We start from the raw sequence: 22,747 nt of genomic DNA, 5'->3' as shown, positions 1-22,747 counted from the left end.
TAATAATAATGGGGTGAACACTTTAATGTGCATCCATCTAACATCCTGATTCAACAGGACATAAAACTACGATTGTGATTTCATGGGGTCTTTAAAAAGCCTTCAGGAATAACAAAATACATTCCGTAGATATTGTATCCCTAGTTCCCCATCTGAAAGATGAAATCCATGTTTTATTGCTTTCATTTCATGTTTGTGTATCGTGCTACTGCTGATTTTGCCTCTGCTGTGGGTGCAGGTGGGCTCAGTGGTGGCCGTGGGCTGGATCCGCTCTAAGAAGGCTGTAGACTGGCGTCTCTTCCGGAACATCTTCCTGGCCTGGTTTGTCACTGTCCCTCTAGCAGGCCTCTTCAGCGCTGCTGTCATGGCCCTGTTCGTCTACGGCATCCTGCCTTACGTCTGAGACGGGAAATGGAGAAGAGAGAAGGAGGTATAGGAGGGTAATGATGAAAAAATCAAACAGAGACAGAAACAGAAAAAAAATGAAATATCATGATATAAGGGGACAACCAGAGGGTAGGGAGAGTCTTCAAATGCTGCCTGGAAAAGCGTCCAGAATCCTTTGACTTAAATATCCTTAATCTTGTCAAGAGTATTTATTTCCGTTTCATTTTTCTATTGTTTCGTTGAAATGTTACCATAAACCGCAAGGTCTTTGACTCAGTGATATGAAATGGTACATTTTCAAAGTTCCAAAAAATAGTTGTTGTACATCTGTGGTCCTACATGTTCAAAAGGAGTAGACAGAACTGGACAGATGTGCACAAACTCAGTGCATTCGTAGCCGTTGCAATTGCCAATCTCACATAAAATATCAGTACACAAAGAAACGGGACTTTTATGGCACAATTCACAGTATATTGGCACAAAATATAGTTAACTATTCCTGGGCCTCTAAATGTAATGTTTTGAAATATGCCATGTGTGGTGTGTTATAACCGCACCTTTATTGCCATTCGCTGAAACATCAAACTTCTGCGTAAATGACACTGAGAAGCATCCTGCTGTTCAAAACCTGCTAAAATCATACCTCAGTCAACCCTCTATGCCACATAAAAGACAAGTGACAAAACTGTGCTATCTCATAATACATGACATATTATAAGATTAATCATTTTTCTAGTGGATAATGTGCAAGAATTCCCTGTTCTTTTATTGGTGTATTTATTTTTCGATATGTTACCATTCAGACCTTTTTTTTTTTTTTTTTAACAAAGGTGTGAAGACAAAATCATGTTTTGAACTATGTATACTACTATAATTTCTACTGTGTATATATTCAGCTTTGGATTTTAGATTTTTAGTTATGTCTTATTTCGAGGTCTTATATTGTTACATATAAGGAGACTTTAGACCAGGTTTGGTAGTTGCATGAAACGTATGCTCTTCCAAGCATATGAAAATGATCAAATATTAAAGATTTACTTTCCTATGACAAGACGCTACATTCATAATCCTGTCAGGGTATATCAAGAATAGCTTCCAAATAAATGATTTACCACTTTACTAACCTAGAAGATTCCCATGTCAGTGAAATATTAGGAATTCACCATCGTTTTAAAGATATTAAAACTTAACGAGGGGATAAAGGAGCATATCTGAGTTATTAAATGTAAACTTTTTTTAATCCATCCATACATATCAATAGGTGATTTGAACTCATTTGATTTGATTCCCTTTTTGGAAAATAGCCAAAGATTCTGATGGTCAAGTTTAATTGGCAAACTCTTTGACAGTGTTTGTAATTACAACAATCTAAATGATTTCCAAACAAAAGAGATCAGTTTATCTCTGTATTGCGGAAAGTATATAAAGGATGCTAGTAGTTCTGTCTAGCCCTAGTAGAAAATGTTCTTCGAGCCCAATGGATGATGCCAATATAAAAGCCTGTATGTGCCGAAACAGCCAAAATCCCCTAACGGGCCCTTGGGTGAACCCATAAAACCAGCACAAACACACAAACGTAGATTTAACCAGTTCACATAGATGGTTTTTGGAGAGGCAGTATTAGATGCTGGGTCTGGCTATTGGTGAATCTCATATCAGCATCCAGCTACTTGATTCAGCCTCACTGATAAAGCCTTCAGTACTGATATCACATTGAGCTTTATCAGAAGAGGAACTTGTTTAACATCAGGTCAAGATGTAACAACCTATTTGTGGCCCTGACACCACAAGAAACCAAAAAGTCTCATGATTTCCGTCCAAAAAATGACCATGCTATATCAGCTGAACTGAGCTTAGATGTTTGTCAGACACCATTTTAATCTGCCTCGGGATAGTCACCTGATTTGGAAACTGTACAAACGTGTGGCTTATAACCAATGCAAAGTGTTGCTGTTTCTTTGTGTGTGTGTGTGTGTGTGTGTGTGTGTGTGTGTGTATTAATTTTGTTTTTATTTTTCATCAAGAACAAATCTATGCTTAAATGGCCATTTGCCTTGTAATGTTGTGCTTTACCGTTTGTTGGATACAGTAACTTCAGTACTGTGGTGTTTACATTGTAATCATATTGTAGAATAACTCATTGCAGTTGCCTAAATATGCCAATCAACTAACTATTAATCACAAATTAAATATGAAATAACCAGGCATAGTGCAAAGGTGTTTCATGTCATTTTGTGTTTTAGCAGTGTGATCCATCATGATCCTGTGTTACTCACACTGCTACTTGTAGTTCACAACTTTACATGGTGGATAAGATAAGATAAAAAAAAAGAAAAAAGAAATGAATAGATATATAAATTTCATTAAACTATATTTTTCTACATATATAAGTTTTACCTAGGTGGCGACTTCTTACATGGAGAGTAGACTGGGCTCCTGAGCAGCGGTTATGTGGAAGTACCAGTAACTATTATAAGAAAATGCAGTGCTGAATACCACTGGACATTTTCTTAAAGATGATTTTAGTGCAAAAGAGTAAGACAGGGGTTAGTAATGTGGATTGGTTCCATATATCCATTGTTTTTTCTTGCCCAGGGACATCTCTCTCCCTTGCGTGAGAGAGAGGTTGTGAGTTGTTAAAATTCAACAGTTTTTCATGATTATTTTTTGAGAAGTAAGGTTGAATACCTTTGTAATTTTGTTTCCCTGAAATGCAATATTGAGCTGCCAGACTGTGGTCAATCGGACCTTCACCAGCAGTGGCGTTACCAACGTTGAGAGTCAGGCAGGGGCACAGCGAAAAGTTTTACTAACCTGCATCTGACATTTTGCGTCAAACTGGCGATATAATCAACCTTTCTGCTACGACTTGGTTAGTTTTATAGCGGCACACCAGCGAAATCATTCACATGCGCAGTAAAAATAAAAAGCCAGAAACACTTTACACTAGTACACGAATGCAGACGCTCTGGGTTTGACCAGCACACATGCACTCTTGTGTTGCCTAAAGGGGGTGATTTAGTTGCTTTCAAACATTAAACCAAATGTTATTTCATCTAGGTAATTTGCTATAAAAATTGACTTTAACTCAATTTCTCAATTAAATTCTCTTCCAACTGTTGCTCTATCAAGAAAGTAGTTTATTTAAAAGCCATTTACACTAATTCCCACTATAGTACGAAACCCCTGAAGCGATATGGTGATGGAAAACATATATTTCAATGCTTTTGCGTTTCCCCAAGAAACTTTGCGCTCGCTTGCAAAGAACTCAACAGTTTTGAGAGCGAATGCAAAGTTTCTCGGGGAGGTCAAACATTTCACAAGAGAACGCAAAAGCATTGACATAATTTTTCCTCCCATCTCATATTTTTTTCTGTCACCATGTCCCTTTAGGGGCTCCGTACTATAGCATCCCTTGTGCAACACGGGAAATGTGAGAAATTGTCTGCGTTCAGGTATTTGTGTAATTGAACATTGGGCTGCAGTAGTTTGGCCACAGAGTTGGTTCTGAGTTACATATTCAAAGAATGGCATTTTAGCCACTACTATGCTAATCAAACACTTCAGTGCCATTTTGTGCTTTTTTTGATGGACATTTTATAATTGGACATATCCAAAGAAATCACTAGGTAGGAGTTGCACAAACAAAATCATCATATCATATCCTCAACCGGTGTGATAACAAAAGGTTTCATAACTGTCCTTGGCAGCCTATAGTGACGTTCTCCCGTAGTGTACTAATAGAGTTTAAGTTTCCATGTTCTTATCTGCAATTGAAAATAGAATGTAGCCCAATCCTCTGCTGGCCTGCTGATTGCCTGCTGTGCCGTCTCTATTTCCATGATGAAGTGAATGCTATGCTGTTAACTGTCTGGAACCATCTGAAGACAGGGCTTTTAGATTTAAAAAAGAACCCTTATCTGCATATGTACTGTATTGCTGTATTCTTTCTTTTTGGAACTTTTTTTGTGCAAGTTGTCTGCATTTTAACTAATTCAATTATGGGAATTAAAATTACAAAGAATAACAATCTTCCGATGTCCTGTTTTAATTTGTTGGTTGATGTTTTGAAGTTGAAGTGTGTGATTTTTGTTTGCTGTCTTAGAATGCTTTATTCTCAACCCAGCTTAATATGGATGGACATACACTGCCCGGACAAAAAAAAAAGAAAAAGTTGCTGTTTGGATTAAAATTGGCAAATGCTTAAGTGTCTATGATCGGATCATTATTGCAGTGATTATTATGTTTCTAGCATGTTATATGTCTGGAAATAGTTCTTCTAACCCAAACCTTTCATTTCTTAAACAACCATGTAGGAAGACACATCATGGCCATATTCCAGGATGACAATGTCAAGATCCATCAGGCTCAAACTGAAAGAATGGTTGGGAGATAGCATGAAGAATCATTTTTTTTACACTTGAATAGGCACCTCCAAACACTAAATTCATTGAAAGTCTTTGAGATGTGCAGGAGTAGACTTTACAGATTGCTTGACTCTTGCATTGTCAAAAATGTATGCATGGAAATCACAACATTTATTTCCATCAAGGGGTGTAAAAAGCACTCCGTAAAGTCTGACAATACTCAGAGGTGCCTATTCATGTGTGAAAATGATTCTTCATGTCCCTCCAAACCATTGAAACCAAATTTCATAATTTGAGCCTGATAAATCTTGACATTGTCATTGTCTGAAAGCGTGGATACAATGTTTTTCTTTTACCAATGATAATGTAGAAATATCCTATGTACAGACATATTCGACAGCCATGATTAATTCTTCAAACAAAAGTGTCCAATGATGGGGGTTAGTAATAAAGAGGGTCGGACTGATCTATCCGAAGACTCTTTCAGGGAAAGTCTGTTCACTTGGCAGCCAATCTACTTGAATGGGGAAATACTGAAATCTCTTGCCAAATTCACATTCAAACATATTTCAAATCAGCAACTCAATCTGAAATTAACTGTCCCCAAAATTTGTTTCTTATCCTCAGATAGTATTACTTTTTTTTTTAAATGAAAATTGGAAAATTTAAAGTTGGTCCAGCCAATGTGCATGTGCTGTCGCAGTGATGCAGTGACTTTACCAATTGGTTATTGGCTCTTTTATTTAGAACTACTTGTTCCACCATATTATGTGTAGCAGTTTCTCCCATTCAGTGTAATATATGTAAACCGTCTTGGCATATATAGTCTTTGTCTAGACATGTTGGGCAATAACAGGGGATGCCTTCTGTAGAATTAAACATTTTTCAAGGCCATTGAAATTACGTCTTTATTTCATTGTGAGTGAAACTTTTTATATCAAAAGTGCCATTTTTTAGGTAAATTAGTTAAAAAATTACTTCGATTACACACTTAATAATTTAAGTTCTTATTAAAATTATGCTGACCTAAGTTTGTGCTAAACAGAATTAACAGACAAATCATTCACTCTTGCACAATGTTTTTAGTAACATTCAATAAAACATTTTAGTAACAAATATACAGAGGCCTAAAGAGATAAAAGTTATGGGGGGAAATTAGTTGAAAGGGGGAAAAATACTTTTAGCATTTTCCTTTCATTTCCCAAGAAACTTGCAAAACTTGTCAAACAAAATTAGTTTTCAAATGTTCAACAAGATGTAATAGTTTAGTTTAATTGAAGTGTGTGAAATCAAATACGAGAGTACACGGATGTCTCTCGCAAAAACAACATTTCTTGAGAGAGAGAGAGAGATTGAACAGTTTCTTGGGGGAACAAATAATGTTCACATCACCATGTGCCCTCAGGGCTCCATTCAACTAATATCTGAAATCTCAGATGTTTTTGCCAGGTGATCCTCTTCCTAAAGGTAAATACTTTGGATTTTTGGTGGAATACAGAATTTCAGCTTCAGGTAATAAAACAACATTCTCAAAAATCTTCTGGTCCTCAAAAGGTCCTCAGTGTTCACATTCATTCATGTCATCTTAAATAAGCTGCACTAATCAAACATCTTTAAAATGATTAAATAAGAAGTAACAGATCTCTTCTACCAGTGCTCTTTATGACACCCGTGAGCCTTGACAATCTCAGGGGTTGGAGTTTGTGTTCTGTGATCGGAGATATTATGAACGTGGCTAACATTGCCTGGTTTGGGAGCATCCGAGTTTTCCGACAGTGCCTCGCTCTGACTACAAAGCCTCAGAGCCTGAGAGATAAACACATCTAGGTCAAAATGTTCCTCTCCGGAAGGATCCATCTGCGAGGGCTCTTCATCGATTTCACAAATGGAGGAAGACGGATAATCAGATGAACCATGATGAGGAGAGGAAGGAGATGAGGGCAGCAGAGATGGAGGAGCGGAGAAGAATGGGGTAGGACTCCTGTCCTCAAGGAGCTGGTGAGGGCTGGACAGTTGCAAAGGTGCTGGGATTTGCGTGTGAGAATGAGACAGCATCGTAGGAGACAGCGGTTGAGGGGGGGAACACGGGGAGGTGAGAGGTTCTTGAGGTGAACCGGGCGAGTGTAGTCCAGACTGTGTGCTCTCCACCCAGCGCGAGATCTCCTGAAACAGATCTCCAGGCTCGGCAAGAAGCTTCTCCACGCTGCCCCCTCTTGGAGCAGACATGCTGTTATGCCTCCAGTGAGACAGGTCCAGTATTAGCTTGGGTTCAGAGTAGTGCTGCGGCTTCCCTTCTCGCCACGCGATCTTATCCAGGTAGGACGGAGAGCCCACCTTGTAATCGCAGGAGTGGCCGCAGTCCAGCTCTGTGAATTGTCCGCAGACCCGCTCCAGAGATGAGTGGGACTGCTCCAGGAAGCGCTCTGCGGAGCTGCTGTGGGAGTATTTGCGAGGGTCAACCTGAGCCTCCTCGATGTGGGCCGCCGAGCTCGCTCGTGGATCTCTTTGAACTTCGTCGTCTTCTGCCTCTCCCAGCTCTGAGACGCTCTGCATGCACCCACACTGCTCCTGCGGCCGCCAATAAACGTCTGACGACAGACTCCCATCATACCTGGAAAAAGTGTATACACAGTTTTAGCATACATATGAACATTTCGTACACAGTGTCAAAGTATAAAGAAGTGCATATTAGCAATTTAGGTTAAAAACACCTGCATCTCTTTTCCTACAATTTCTTAAAATTACATTAAAGGATTAGTTCACTTTAAAAAAAACTTTTGCTGATAATTTACTCACCCCCATGTCATCCAAGATGTCCATGTCTTTCTTTCTTCAGTCGAAAAGAAATTAATGTTTTTGATGAAAACATTCCAGGATTTTTCTCCATATAATGGACTTCAATGGTAGCCAAACGGTTCAAGGTCTAAATGACCGTTTCAGTGCAGCTTCAAAGGGCTTTAAACGATACCAGACGATGAATAAGGGTCTTATCTAGAGAAACGATCTGTCATTTCAAAAATAAATAAAAAAGTTAAATTTTTATAGGCACAAATGCTCGCCTTGCGAACTCTCCTGTTCGAACTCGTTCATCAAAATGAACGAATCTTTTTTCGAGTCATTGACTCGTTCATCAAAATGAACGAATTCGAACAGGAGAGTTCGCAAGGCGAGCATTTGTGCCTATAAAAATTTAACTTTTTTATTTATTTTTGAAATGACAGATCGTTTCTCTAGATAAGACCCTTATTCATCGTCTGGTATCGTTTAAAGCCCTTTGAAGCTGCACTGAAACGGTCATTTAGACCTTGAACCGTTTGGTGCCCAGCAAAGTGCATTATATGGAGAAAAATCCTGGAATCATTTCATCAAAAACATTAATTTCTTTTCGACTGAAGAAAGAAAGACATGGACATCTTGGATGACATGGGGGTGAGTAAATTATCAGCAAAAGTTTTTTTTAAAGTGAACTAATCCTTTAATGAACTTGAAAGTGTATAGGGTAAGACATCGAGCAACCAGCAAATTGTTTTATAGTTTATTTGTTTTTTACTTGGATCAACATTACACAGTAGTATACAGTAATGTTAAAAAATGTAGGGTCTGTAAGAGAAGAAATAAATACTTTTATTCAGTAAGGATGCATTCAATTGATCAAAAGTGACAGCAAAAACCTAAATGGCTTTTTTAAAAATAAATATTGAAAGTAAGCAGCACAACCGTTTTCAACATTCATAACTATAAGAAATGCTAATATTTGATATGACGTTTCAAAAGTTCATTCCTGTTCTTTGGTCTAAGCTAACAAGCTTTTTCACCTCTCACTGTTGGTTCTGATCAGTAAAGGAAGACTTTGTTTCAGATGTGCCCATATGGATATGGTGCCAACAATGACATTCTTATTAAGCTGTCACAGAGTCCGCTATGAGATTTAATTATGCAGGGGTTTAATGAGTTTCTATATTTTAACAGCATTCTACATCACTGGAAGGTCCTCTGGGCATTTCAGTGCCCATCTGTGTAAATTGGCTTTTACATGACCCTTGTTTTCACTCTTCCAGCGCATGTCCCCACAAACTTTTAACAATCAAACTTCTATCATTAAAGAGTATCAAAGTACGACTTAAGACTTTAATTGGCTCTTTCAAAACTGGAGTTAGTTTTTTTTCTCAGTTTCATTATGCTCTAGTACCACAAGTACTGCACTGCACTTTATTGGGTCCAACTGGGTTCAAACTGCTTTTGTTTGCTACTTACTATTGTTAAAATAATGTTTCTTTCTGGCAAACCGTTATTGCCTGATGCACCCGTAGGGTAACAAACCCATTTATTTGCTTTGCAAAGACATGTTGCATATAAGATGGTAAACTGCCTAATAATAAAGTTGCAACAAACCAATAAAAGCTTTATCTCGGTCATACTATGTCCTGGAAGTCATATTAAAATATTTTTCTGGCTTTGTACTGTACATAGTTTGTAGGAAAAGAAAGACTGTTTTCAGAAAGAGACCTTCAAAACATTTGTATAAAATATTTCATCTAATTTTTTAATATTTGTATTTGTTATGCGAAATATATGTGTTGCCTAGAAGCAACTAGTGTTGTAACGAAACTGGAATTTCTAACTTTGATACGATGTTATATGATAATCGATACCATGGTGGAAACTAGACATTTTTATTATTATCTCATAGTTTTTTTGATAATTTGGGTAATTTGTCCCATATAGATTACATACAGCACAGGATGGCTTTATTTGGAACTCTGATCTAAATTTACAAAAAAAGACAAGTAAACAGTCAGTGATATTATAAGAACAAATAAACAAATTGCAAACGATAGCACAAATAAATACATTAGAATAGAGAAACAAATGAAATGAACACTGCTAAATGAACAAGTGTTTCAAGTGGGTAAGAAATATACAGAAATTAAATAAAGTAATCAAATGTAAAATAACACTGGATAGTCTTTATTATAAAAATTAAATACAGATTAATTCTTGTAATTAAAGTTACAAAAGTTCTTCAGTCAAGAGCAGCACCTGATTTGTTTTTTGTTATTTGATTAACATGAAAGACATCAGCAGGTTTATTAGGCTGATGTCACTTTAAGAGCATATGCACAGATCCAATATACTGTCACACAACATATGTGTTTTCGTTCTCATTATTATAAAATCAGTAAAGTCTTGATTAATTTCTTTCCATGGTCACATAGTCTTGTTTTCAGTCAGCATACTACACCTAAAATGACTCCTAAATGTATTATTTACTCTATTTAATATTATTATTATTAATTATATTTATTATTTTTTGATTTTAGTTTAAGGTCCATGCAAGAAATACAACATGAATAAAACCTTGGAGTGTGGATTCTACTTTATTTGAAACTTTAAATTAACTAAACAATGATTTTTTTTCTAGATAATATAGATTTAACAACATTCTTTATAAAAGAGCAATAGTTTATGGGCGTTGGTCTGTGTCAGCAGCAGTGGAACTGTGAGTGCCAGGAAAACTGTAACAAATGACACAGCTCTGGGTGTTGATAAGTCAGAGTGCCTACAGTGAGAGGTGTACCTGTCCCAGTGGGAGCTGAGCGCATGGCCGTGCTCAGTGACCACACTGTCCTCTAACTCGTCCTCTATGCGGAACGGCTGCAGGGAGACAGGCTCATCCTGAGGACACGAGTATCTCTGCAGGTATGAATGAGACAAAGCTGCTTCTGCTGTCAGCCGGTCCATGGGATTAAAGGTGAGGATACACTCCAAGAAATCAATGCCTGAAATGTAGATTCAGTGACTGAAACTGTTGATGCATCACAGCATCACATATTTAATATAATATATATATACTGTATATATGCTCCGCTTACCTTTGTCCTCCACTTCTGGCAGTAGTTCTCTAAGTGACCTTTTGACCTCCCACCCTTGACCTACAAAAGAGGGCATGACCTTTAGCAGTTCCTGTCTGTCTTCCTCTCTAATAACAGGCACAGTGTCCAAAATCAGCTGCATCTGCTCCAGCTCATGAGAACCTTAGAGAAGAGAAACAAACAGAGAGGCGTAGTAACTTTGTCTTACTGCACCAGGACTATTTACATCAGGGTGCACTTAAAAAAATCCTCTCATTAGGACTGCTAATCTATTCCCATACTGATAAATAAAAATCTTACAGTTTATAACAAGAACTAGGCTATATGTTACACCAAGCTTGTGTAGAGTAAATTCTTACAGAAAAGAAATTATCTTTATGTTTTAATCAGTCTCAATTGTATAACTGTAACCATATTTTAATCATTTTTTATTAGTACCTTATTTTTCATCATTAATATATTTCTTGTCAGGTCACCGTTTTTGTTTTGAACTGATGCTTTGTATTCCTATTTGTTTTGTTAAATTTGCTTAAATGTATAACAATCATGCCAATATAAAAATATAGTTTAACACTAAATACTCTTTTTTTTTTGTATAGTCCATAACTATTTGTCACTGCTATTTGTATTGTTTTATTTTACCATATTTTTATCATTAATAAAAAAAAATCCCTATTCTTGTCACTGCTTTTGTTGCATGTATTGATACGTTTGCAATATTGTATTTATTACAATCTTGCCAATGTAGTACAGTGAAATGAAAATGATAGAAATAGAAATCGATTGATATGTCAGGTGGTCTAAACATTTATTTTTACTTTGCCACGTACAGCCACAAGAGGACGCTCTAAGACCGAGTCCGGATAATGAAGATTGATGTTCTTGTGTCTCCAGTGAACTGCAAGATCTATAAAAAAAACCAATAGAGCAACAGAAACACTAATGGCGGCCCCTTGCTCATTACTGAGGGCTCTTCTAGTCTTACCTGCGAACAGCATGCGTCCTGTGAGCATCTCAGCCAGAATGCAGCCTGCGGCCCACATGTCGATTGCTTTAGTGTAGTTATTTGGGGACAGCAGCAGTCTAGGTGAACGGTACCATTTAGTGACCATTCCCTCTGACAGGTATCCCTGCGTGGCAAAGAAAAAATTTACATACACACACACCGTATGCACAACAATTAAAAGGTGTACTTCACATGATAATTGTCTTTTTTGTATTGTCGTTTTGAAGGTTGAAAAGCTGAAAAAGAAGTCTGTCTGAATTTGTACACCTATTTAAATAAACCTATTTAAATGTCAAAAATACAGTAACAACATTAATATTGTAAAATATTATTTCAATTTTTACACAAAATGTTTACACAATCTTTCAGAAATCATACTAATATGCTGATTTGGTGCTCAGAAACATTTCTTATTATCGTCAATATTGAGAACAGTTGGCAGCTTTATATTTTTGTGAAAACCGTGATACACTTTTTTCAGGATTATTTTATAAATAGAAAGCCCAAAAGAGCAGCATTTATTTGAAATAGAAATATTTTGTAACATTATAAATGTCTTTAATGCTTCTTTACTAAATAAAAGTATTAATCTTATACCAAACTGTAGTGATTGTGTAGTATAAAATAAAAGTAAAAAATGCCATGTGACTCAGCATCTGTATGAAGTCTGATGAGAATCAGCTGATATACAGTAACCCCATGACTCCCAATAAATCTCCATCAGCTCATCCTTCCTTCCTGCCTTCCTTCATCCTTTCCTTTTCTTTCTCACCTCCCACTCTCCCCCAGGACTCAGGTGATGAATTATTTGTGGGATTTTAGCAGGCAGCCTCAGTAGGGTGCATCTGAAGGGTGATGGTGACACAAACGAGAATGATTTTTACATATCCTGTTTAAACAGAGGGCCTTTGTCTTCTCACTGGAGCTGATTCACTGAGACCATTGAAACTGTTGATGATCACAAGCAAGTGAGGACAAAATGTCAGGAATCAGGCATTTTGACCAACAAATGTCGGTAATGCTGATTTCGAGCTGTCAAGAATTGTCAGTTCAACTTACACACAGAGACAGACTCGACATTTAAGATGTTTTCTGCTGCCAACTTTTTCACTGGACAAAAATCCACAAATAGGATCAATATTTTTAGGATAAATTTTATTCGATTATTATTGGATTCAATATTTTATTTATTTATTATATTTATATAAAAAAATATCACAAAAATCCTATATATATCCTAATAATCCTAATATCTCCATGAAAGCTTTAAATTTATCTAAAGACACTTGTGGATTGATTTATTTATTTATCAAGTTTCCAAAACAATCAAATCTGTCTCAAATTCATGAAATAAGATTAAGGAATTTAATATAGCTTTTTATACATCTCATTATCTATGGACTTATTTTACTTATTTAATTATTATAAATTGCTGCTTACGCTGGTCAAGCCATCACAAATGAGCTACAGAACACAAAAATCGGGCCCATTGGTTCCTTATTTAAATTATAGATGAAGTTCAGTGTCCACATCATCTTTATTCTTCATGTTGTATTGAGTGAGTATAACCATCTGGAGCCCTATCAGTCCCCTGCCTGCACTGCTAGCATATGTGGATCCAGATGCTGCTGTGAATCCATAGTCCACTTATATGTGATCCTCTAGATTTGGGAACTGAATGTTCCCTCCATGCTGAGAGGGGAACAGACGCTCTCAGCACTGAGTGGCAGAGTTGCATGCACTCTCTCAGGGAATGGGTGAAGGGAACTACTGCCCTTAATTCACTCAAGCTCACTATACTCAGAGGTACAATGATGCACTAATGATTCTTTGGACTAATACAACCTGCACCTTTATTTTACAGGGGGCACAGGAGGCAGTCCAAAGACATGACCAAAGAAAAATAAATCAGCAACTTTGAAGTTTTAGAAATATATTAAGTAGTACAACTGTTTACAAAATTGATAATAACAAGAATGTTTCTTGACCACCAAATCAGTATATTATAATGATTTTGGTCCAAATGGAAATGATAGCATCACAAAGTTGCTGCAGATTTGTCAGCTGTACATCCATGATGTGAATGTCACATCACATCCCAAAGATGCTTTATTAGATTGAGATCTGGTGATGGTAGAGGCCATTTGAGTTTAGTGAACTCATTGTCATGTTCAAGAAACCAAATTGAGGTGAGTTGGACTTTGTGACATGGCGCGTTATCCTGCTGGAAGCAGTCATCAGAAGATGTTACACTGTGGTCATAAAGGGAAGGACGTGGTCAGCAACAATGCTCAGGTAGGCTGTGGCATTTAAACGATGATCAGTTGGTACTAAGGGGCACAAAGTGTGCCAAGAAAACATCCCCCACACCATTACACCACCACCACCAGCCTGAACCGTTGATACAAGGCAGGATGTATCCATGCTTTCATGTTGTCTACGCCAAATTCTGACCCAACCACCTGAATGTCGCAGAAGAAATCGAAAATCATCAGACCAAGCAAAGTTTTTCCAGTCTTCTATTGTCCTTGTATAACCAGTGCAAATTATAGCCTCAGTTTCCTGATGTTAGCTAACAGGAGTGGCACCCGGTGTGTCTTCTGCTGCTGTAGCCCATCTGCTTCAAGGTTTGATGTGTTGTGTGCTCAGAGATGATTTTCTGCATACCGCGGTTGTAACAAGTGGTTTTTTAAGGTACTGTTGCCTGCCTTTCTTTCAGCTCAAACCAGTCTGGTCATTTCCTCTGATATCAACAAGACATTTTCAACCACAGAACTGCTGCTTTCTAGATATTTTCTCTTTCTCTGATCATTCTCTTTAAACCCTAAAAATGGTTGTGCGTAAAAATCCCAGTAGATCAGCAGTTTCTGAGATACTCAGACCAGCCTGTCCAGCACCAACAACCATGCCATGTTCAAGTCACTTAAATAATCTTTCTTCCCCATTCTGATGCTCAGTTTGAACTTCAGCAGATGGTCTTGCATGCCTAAAATGCATTGAGCTGCCATGTGATTGGCTAATTAGATGCTTATTTTGGATTTCTTATTTTTGACTTATGTTTTTGAAGTAAGATCTGGCACTGCAGGTGTATACACTGGTATCCTATAAGAACATATTCCACTAATGATTTCTAATGAGACAATATCGGCTGAATACTTTTAAATTGATTTTGCACAATAAATGTATTGTTTTATAGTTAAACATAGCAACAAGTTTTCTTTAATTGTCTTGTCTAAATGTTTGTGCATTAAATGTGGCTAAAGTGTACAACTTTTGAAGCCAGTGAAGACAAAGCAGCTTTGACATTTTATAATAATAAATGAATATTTTGAGCGATATGAGGGCAGAGGGATGCTGCTCTTATAGAGTTTTTACTATCAGTGCATGGCATTTTAAACAGGTCTCTTGCAAGAATAGTCCATCTATAATTTCCTGGGTAAGGCTGTTTTTATTCTAGCTGTTCTTTCCATCCCAAACTGTGACTATCCCCCTTCCCTGATCATTCACCCCACCGTGTCCTGTCTCAGTCACACAAAGCTCTCCATTCATGTTGTCCTCCTGGTCTGCTAGTGTTACACAGTGAGCTCTGCTAAATAATACAGAAGCACAATGAGACAGTAAAGTGCCACATTAATCTTTCAGCTCCTATAACATCAAGGTAATTGTTCATAATTATTGTGCAATGCAATAGGGCATAATGTCAAAATCCGAAAACATCTACCTATGTAAAATGCACCGAAATATGAAGTAACTTTAGACAGACTGTAGTTGTTATATTAATAGGGTTAATGTAGGGTCACCAGGATCAAATAATAATAATATCTGCATAAAACAAAACACTGTGCCCAAAAATGCTTCAATAAACTCTCCAAACAACTATACAGGCTTAACAAACTATATCCATCAATAGGTATTTTATGTACAAAACTGGTCTAAACTAACTTTTAGGAATCTAAAATTACTTACAGATGTAACTTTTTGCTTTTAACTTCAGATGTAACAGATACTGCTTAAATTTAATTTGTAGCTGCCTAGACTTATGACAATGAGAACCCATCAAAAAGATTAAAAGCAGATAATCTAAAGTACTTCTGTTCCTAAGGAGGTTATGTTGATGATAAAGCTGTAAATGGATTAATATGTCATCATATTAATAGCCCGTAGCACATGATAATTGATAGGAAATGTGATTCTGCTAATCAAGGCCAGACTGTAACTGCAGGGTGAACCGCAATGAAAGCTTGTAAGGCAGTACAGGCTAACAGTATGACAGTACATACTACTAACATCTAAAAGTTCCCAAAAATGAACTAATATATCCAGTTATTCAGTATGAAGTGAACCACACCCTTACAAAAAGTACTGTGTGCTTCGGTACCATCCCACAGTAGCCGCATCAGATTGTAATAGTGCTTTGATATATATTAGGTTACCTGGCTGGTACTCTAAACAATAACCTGGTACATGAACAAAAAACATATTATTGCCATACACACACATATAAATACACATTTACTAAAACTCAACATGTGTAATCCAAGACCTCAAACTAGATTAACATCTTGATGAGCTTTGATAGAATCAATATTGTCTTTTTATGACCAATACAAATTATTTCCATATTTTCAATGTCAAATAATCAATATGCAGAACAGATTTTTAATTTTTGTTATATTTTTGCTTTTAGATCATATATCATGTATAAATGATCATAAATACAATAAAAACATATGTATTGATTATTTTTAAAATGATTATTATTACTATTATTTACATTTTTGCAAAGGTAAAAATGGTCACAAATAATCCATTCTTTGGTCAATGTCTTATTGCTGAGCTAATTATGAATATGTGATTATTATTGTTATATTTCTTTTTAATTGAATAATGTACACTCACCTAAAGGATTATTAGGAACACCTGTTCAATTTCTCATTAATTGCTTCAATGCATTTAGGGGTGTGGTCCTGGTCAAGACAATCTCCTGAACTCCAAACTGAATGTCAGAATGGGAAAGAAAGGGGATTTAAGTAATTTTGAGCGTGGCATGGTTGTTGGTGCCAGACGGGCTGGTCTGAGTATTTCACAATCTACTCAGTTACTGGGATTTTCACGCACAACCATTTCTAGGGTTTACAAAGAATGGTGTGAAAAGGGAAAAACATCCAGTATGCGGCAGTCCTGTGGGCGAAAATGCCTTGTTGATGCTAGAGGTCAGAGGAGAATGGGCCGACTGATTCAAGCTGATAGAAGAGCAACTTTGACTGAAATAACCACTCGTTACAACCGAGGTATGGAGCAAAGCATTTGTGAAGCCACAACACCCACAACCTTGAGGCGGATGGGCTACAACAGCAGAAGACCCCACCGGGTACCACTCATCTCCACTACAAATAGGAAAAAGAGGCTACAATTTGCAAGAGCTCACCAAAATTGGACAGTTGAAGACTGGAAAAATGTTGCCTGGTCTGATGAGTCTCGATTTCTGTTGAGACACTCAGATGGTAGAGTCAGAATTTGGCGTAAACAGAATGAGAACATGGATCCATCATGCCTTGTGACCACTGTGCAGGCTGGTAGTGGTGGTGTAATGGTGTGGGGGATGTTTTCTTTGGACACTTTAGGCCCCTTAGTGCCAATTGGGCATCGTTTAAGTGCAATTGTTTCTGACCATGTCCATCCCTTTATGGCCACCATGTACCCATCCTCTGATGGCTACTTCCAGCAGGATAATGCACCATGTCACAAACCTCGAATCATTTCAAATTGGTTTCTTGAACATGACAATGAGTTCACTGTACTAAAATGGCCCCCACAGTCACCAGATCTCAACCTAATAGAGCATCTTTGGGATGTGGTGGAACGGGAGCTTTGTGCCCTGGATGTGCATCCCACAAATCTCCATCAACTGCAAGATGCTATCCTATCAATATGGGCCAACATTTCTAAAGAATGCTTTCAGTACCTTGTTGAATCAATGCCAGGTAGAATTAAGGCAGTTCTGAAGGCGAAAGGGGGTCAAACACAGTATTATTATGGTGTTCCTAATAATCCTTTAGGTGAGTGTATAACTTGATGATAATTCAACTACAATAAGACAATAATAAGAACATAATATATATGATATATTAGTATTTATTCATTTTCGATCTAAACAAAGTTTTTGGCAAATGTCTAACTGTTATGCTTCCTTGAATAAATGAATGTTAAAATGTTATTATCCATGATACTTAACTAATGAATATTCTAGAGACTCACCAAATGGTGCCATTTATCAATAGACCAACTACTACAACACTGATGACAAATACATTTTTGATAATTGATAAAGAAATATTTCAGTCAGATATCTCTATTGGAAACCATTGTACTATTTCTACTAACAAAGACCTATCTAGTATACCAGTTAGTCTTTCTAGTGAGTGAAGCATTATGTGCCCTGCTGCTGCGACTCTTACCTTGTGCGAGTAATGTGGGTCGACAATGCGAGCCAGGCCGAAGTCTCCGATCTTCAGCAGCATTTGCTCCGTGTTGATAAAGATGTTCGCTGGCTTGAGGTCACGGTGCAGCACGTTGGCAGAGTGGATGAACTTGAGCCCACGAAGCAACTGATAAAAGAGCAGGGTGGCGTGTTCAGCTGGCAACGGCCCTTGCTCAAGTAACCGTGCCAGGTCAGTTTCCATACACTCTTGCACAATGTATATTGCCGGCACATGGGTCAGGTCACGGGGTAAAGGGTGACCAGACGGCCCCAACACGTCATACACCCTGACCACGTTCTCATGCTGAAGGCGGCGGGTGATCTTCACCTCCCTCAGAGCGTGTTTTACGCTGACGGCATCTCGCATTACCAGCTTCTTCACTGCCACACGCAGGCCGCTGCGCCTGTCCACCGCAGAGAGGACGAGCCCCGATGCTCCCACGCCCAGAGGACGCAGATCCTGGTAATGTCCCCCCAGGTCAAAGCCATATCGGAATGGGGATGTATTTTGCCAGGCCATTGCTTAGAGAGGAGCAATTGGGCATTGCCTGTGAGAGGCTGGAGAGAGTAAGGAGAATGATAAATAACCGAATAATGCAATATTTCTATTACAATCTATAACTCAAATTACAGCTGCATGAAAACATTAACACTTTTTCTTGAAGAGAGAGATCTTAAATCACAGTTGCATACTAGCAAAGCAATGGGGGCACAGTGCTGGGTGGAATACAACTCAACACCCTAGTACAGGGCAAGTGTTTCCATAGCAACATCCCACAGTCAGCCAGTGCCTGCTGCACACAGCAAACACTCTGAAATGCAGTCTCCCAGGATTCATCTCTACCCCAAAAACACTCCATGTTAGATTCAAACTGAATTACACCCCTGCGCTGGAGTTTGAGGTTCTCTGTGATGTTTGACTTTAACATTAGCAGCAGCATCGTGGGTGAGTTTCATCCATAATCTAAGAGCTTTCACTTGCCGTCTCGGGCTCCAGGCCGTCCTGTACCCTCCATGCTCCTCATGCATTCCCTTCAGTGGAGAAAAAGAAAGAAAGAGAGAGAGAGCAGACATATAATTACAGTAGATACTGATCACAATTACAATAAACATATGGACAAGTATGTTTTAGAAGTATGACCAAATTTTAGTTTATAATATTTCAGCTTAGTGGTTTCCTAAATTATTATATAAATAATGAGCAAGAAAGCATCCAATGTTATTCCAGACTTAAAGGGATAGTTCACCCAAAAATGATAATTCTGTCATCATTTACTCACCCTCAAGTTGTTCCAAATATGTATGAATTTCGTTCTTCTGCTGAACACAAAAGAATATATTTTGAAGAATGTCAGTAACCAAACAGTTGATGAGCGCCATTGACTTCTATAGTATTTTTTTTTTCTCCAAACTATGGAAGTCAGTGGGCTACATTAACTGTTTGGTTACCGACATTCTTCAAAATATCTTCTTTTGTGTTTAAGACAGGTTTGGAACAACTTGAGGTTGAGTAAATGATGACAGAATTTTCATTTTTCTGAGAACTATCCCTTTAATAGTCTGCTATTACTACAATACTATTTCTTGTTTTCCGAATTCGTAAAGGTGAACTCAGTAAGTTCTTGTTTACATTTAGCTGGCTCTTATTCACCTCAATGGAGTGCAGCAGTGTCCGTTCACTTTTCAGCTGCTTTGGTTCTGAAAGTACTTTTCACATTCACTTATTCAAAAAACCTTGTTAAAATGTAACAAGTCATGAACCAAACCAACCAGCAACAAGGTGAATCAAAACATTACACACTTTGATATGTAGCAAAAAGTATTTGTAAATCGGACAAAAAGACAAAAGGTACAGAGTGTGTACTTAACGGCTTAAATGAGGGAAAGAACTAAAATCCAATGAAGCTTTGTGAATGACAATCGAAATAAAACTGATGGAGAAACATGGGGCATGGGAGAATAGGTGGGCACAAAATATATATTTTGGTGATTTTTTTGTTGTTGTTGCTTGTTTTGTTTTCTGATTGGTGGAGATCATGGGTAGTGTTACACCAGTAATTCTGCTGTTGAACACGATTTAAAAAAATAAGTTGAAATAATGCTGACAGTTTCAAAAAAAGAAAAACACATTGATTAAAAACCTTTTAGCTCACAGTAGGTCTATATTATAAGTTTATATTATAAGTTATCAACAAAAATCAATTCCTCTATAGAGAAAAAGAATAGGAATTTCCTTTCTGCATTCTATGCTACCAGTGGTTTTGGACTCTATACTGGCACATATAGGCCTGAATTCATCAAGTTGTTTTTTTGTAACCAACTGAAGCTACTCCACAATGAAGCTGTTTATCTGTTGTTTTGTTTGTTTTTTCTCAAACAGCATTTCACACTACACACATCCATTTAATGGACATTGGTACTTTTATTGTTTATGCTATGTAAAGTGCCTTGAGTAATAGATAAAAAAAGTTAACATTATAATTAAAAGTAGTAACTCATCAATAGCGTGACACCACAGGTCATGTGATGTCAACATGGTTGCACCCATGATTTGCCTGACCCGTTCATGTAGAATAGAATAGAATAGAATAGTAAAACAGATTTTTCTAGAAAATTGATACGTTTAGAGTAATATGATCATTTTTATTGAGATTTCTCAAAAGTGCTGTTCCTTTTTGTGTAGGCTAAAACTTTTGAATAATAATAAAAAATTAAAATAAACAATTACTGAGTGCACAGAGGAATCTAGTATAAACCAATGGGACCAGACTGGAGGGTGAGCCAAACTTTATAAATAATGTATATGACTATGGCGCTGACCGTGGAAGCGGATGCAATTTGTTGTTGAACGTTAAACCAGAATGTATACGTTTATTACGCTGAATTATTTTCATTGTTCATATTTACGCACAACGTGTGGTAACGTAATATAATAAAAACGGAGAACTTAACCCCGTGAATGCAGCACAAATGAAGCTGTGGCTCCAGCTGAACACACAATAGGCAGCGCTGCATTCGTTCGCCTTTGTGTGACAACAGTAACGCCTGTGTTTGGTTCTGAAATTGAACGGATACATACACAAACCCGTGCGTAATATACAGAATAAGGGCAGTTTCACACGCACGTCTACGCAGAAGTGACAAAAGAGCCTATAAACCTAAGAAATAGAGTATAGAATCAGATTTTGACAACACTATCTTCTTATCTTCCGGCCCATCCGCGGAGAAAACTACAAAGGCAGCGATGCTCCTGGATCTCTTACCGTCGCCTGCCTTTGTCAGCTGCTCCACGGGTTTGCTCTATTTGTGTTGGAAAAAAAATACAATTGAGCATACTTTTCCACCGGGAAAGTGATGTTTTCGTAGTTCAGAGTTTGTTATTGAATCGGCACTGGTGCAGTCCGGTAGATTGAGGTTTTAGTCTGTCAGTTTGCTGCTGCTGCTGCTGTGAGGAATTTTCCGTGTGTGTTATCAGAGAATAACACAAGATCTTACCCGTGATAGTGTCAACGGAAGAAACCGCCGAGAGAGCGTTCATTTGAGATACACTGCATTTGTTCGCCTCCCGGTGTCCCTCTTCCACTGTGTGTGGATCTGCAAGCTTTTCTTTGGCAAAACTCGTCGGTGCCCCATTGATGACGTCACGCCCTCCCCGTCCATCAGACGGTGATCCTGACACCTGCGCGCTTGTGCAGGACAAACACATCCCGTGCTTAAATTATGCTCTTGACTGGTCAATACTCAGGGCATCTGTTTTTGACATGAAAAGTGCTTCACTATACAGACACACTCATTGTTTTACAAAGTTAACTATAAAAATAGATTGTTTTTTTTGTGGTAATGACCTGTACACTGCATTTACACACACACACACACACACACAAGCTATATATAGCCTATATATATAATACAAATATTTGCATGCTGTATTATTGTTTAAAAAAAAAATCAGTCTATTCACACACACACACCCTTGTTATAAAATAACACGACACTGACGCCACCATTTCCAGAGAACGATCCAAATACTTTTTTGTCTGAGTCTGACTGACTGAGCAATGTTTCCATTCACTCTGATCAATGCTCGTCTTTTCTTTAATTTTTTTTACTAGATAAAGTGAACGGAGATGTCAATATTAGGTCTCCCAGAGCTTTGCTTCTCTGTTTTGTACTTGCACACACTCTCGCCCTCATTCTGTTTGTGGTTTCAACTCAAAGTTTATAAATGCCCAAAGATCAAGTACAGCAGTTCCTGGAAATAAAATGAGCACCTCGGTTCCGGCAGTGCTGAGATGCAGTATCTCTTTGGATTCCTCGGCAGGAGAGAAAGTGTTTGGCTGCCCTCCAAACGCTTCATCATGACTGAGGTCAGTTTACCGCACTGAGGAGTCAGTGGTGAAAGGAGGAAATAAGATAAATGAAGAGCTCGTCTACATTTCCTCTGTCCAAACACCATGCAGAGTCAGCTCGGGGAGTGTATAGACACAAATGTAGCAGCGTAAGATGATAACCAAAGCAGTGTGTTTTGTTTAGTTGCTTTCTAGACGCGTCAATTTTTGCATATGCTTATTATCATTGGTAATGTATAGCTGAATTATTCAGATGCTGTAATGAAGAGGAAAAACTCTCAATC

The 22,747-nt window shown here is 37.7% G+C and overlaps 2 protein-coding genes across 8 annotated transcripts in view; one reads left to right on the top strand and one right to left on the bottom strand.

Annotated features, from left to right (window-relative positions):
• slc20a2 (solute carrier family 20 member 2) overlaps positions 1 to 759 on the top strand; it is a 42,479-nt gene extending 41,720 nt beyond the window's left edge. For all 6 annotated transcript variants that reach the window (XM_056237553.1, XM_056237552.1, XM_056237556.1 and 3 more), the window contains one exon: positions 239 to 759. In XM_056237553.1, coding sequence (XP_056093528.1) covers positions 239 to 403 — 165 coding nt within the window. In that variant the 3' untranslated portion in view covers positions 404 to 759. The remainder of the gene's footprint in view (positions 1 to 238) is intronic.
• Positions 760 to 5,484: 4,725 nt separating this feature from the next.
• mapk4 (mitogen-activated protein kinase 4) lies at positions 5,485 to 21,874 on the bottom strand. 2 transcript variants are annotated; one of them, XM_056237471.1, is made up of 7 exons: positions 21,451 to 21,874; positions 19,097 to 19,146; positions 18,092 to 18,672; positions 11,613 to 11,757; positions 10,628 to 10,789; positions 10,333 to 10,534; positions 5,485 to 7,365 (listed from the first exon to the last, which is right to left on the bottom strand). In XM_056237471.1, the coding sequence occupies exons 3-7, from the start codon at positions 18,632 to 18,634 to the stop codon at positions 6,402 to 6,404; spliced, it is 2,016 nt and encodes a 671-aa protein (XP_056093446.1). In that variant the 5' UTR covers positions 18,635 to 18,672; positions 19,097 to 19,146; positions 21,451 to 21,874; the 3' UTR covers positions 5,485 to 6,401. The 2 variants fall into 2 exon arrangements, with proteins under 2 accessions (XP_056093446.1, XP_056093445.1); XM_056237470.1 differs by having other exon boundaries at positions 21,610 to 21,874.
• Positions 21,875 to 22,747: the final 873 nt, after the last annotated feature.

This window comes from Rhinichthys klamathensis, unplaced genomic scaffold, assembly GCF_029890125.1.
Source record: "Rhinichthys klamathensis goyatoka isolate OS25496 unplaced genomic scaffold, OSU_Roscu_1.1 h1tg000487l_1, whole genome shotgun sequence".
Taxonomy (NCBI): Eukaryota; Metazoa; Chordata; class Actinopteri; order Cypriniformes; family Leuciscidae; genus Rhinichthys; species Rhinichthys klamathensis.
Note: the sequence above shows the minus strand (reverse complement) of the source record. Positions and strands in the feature narration are given on the sequence as shown.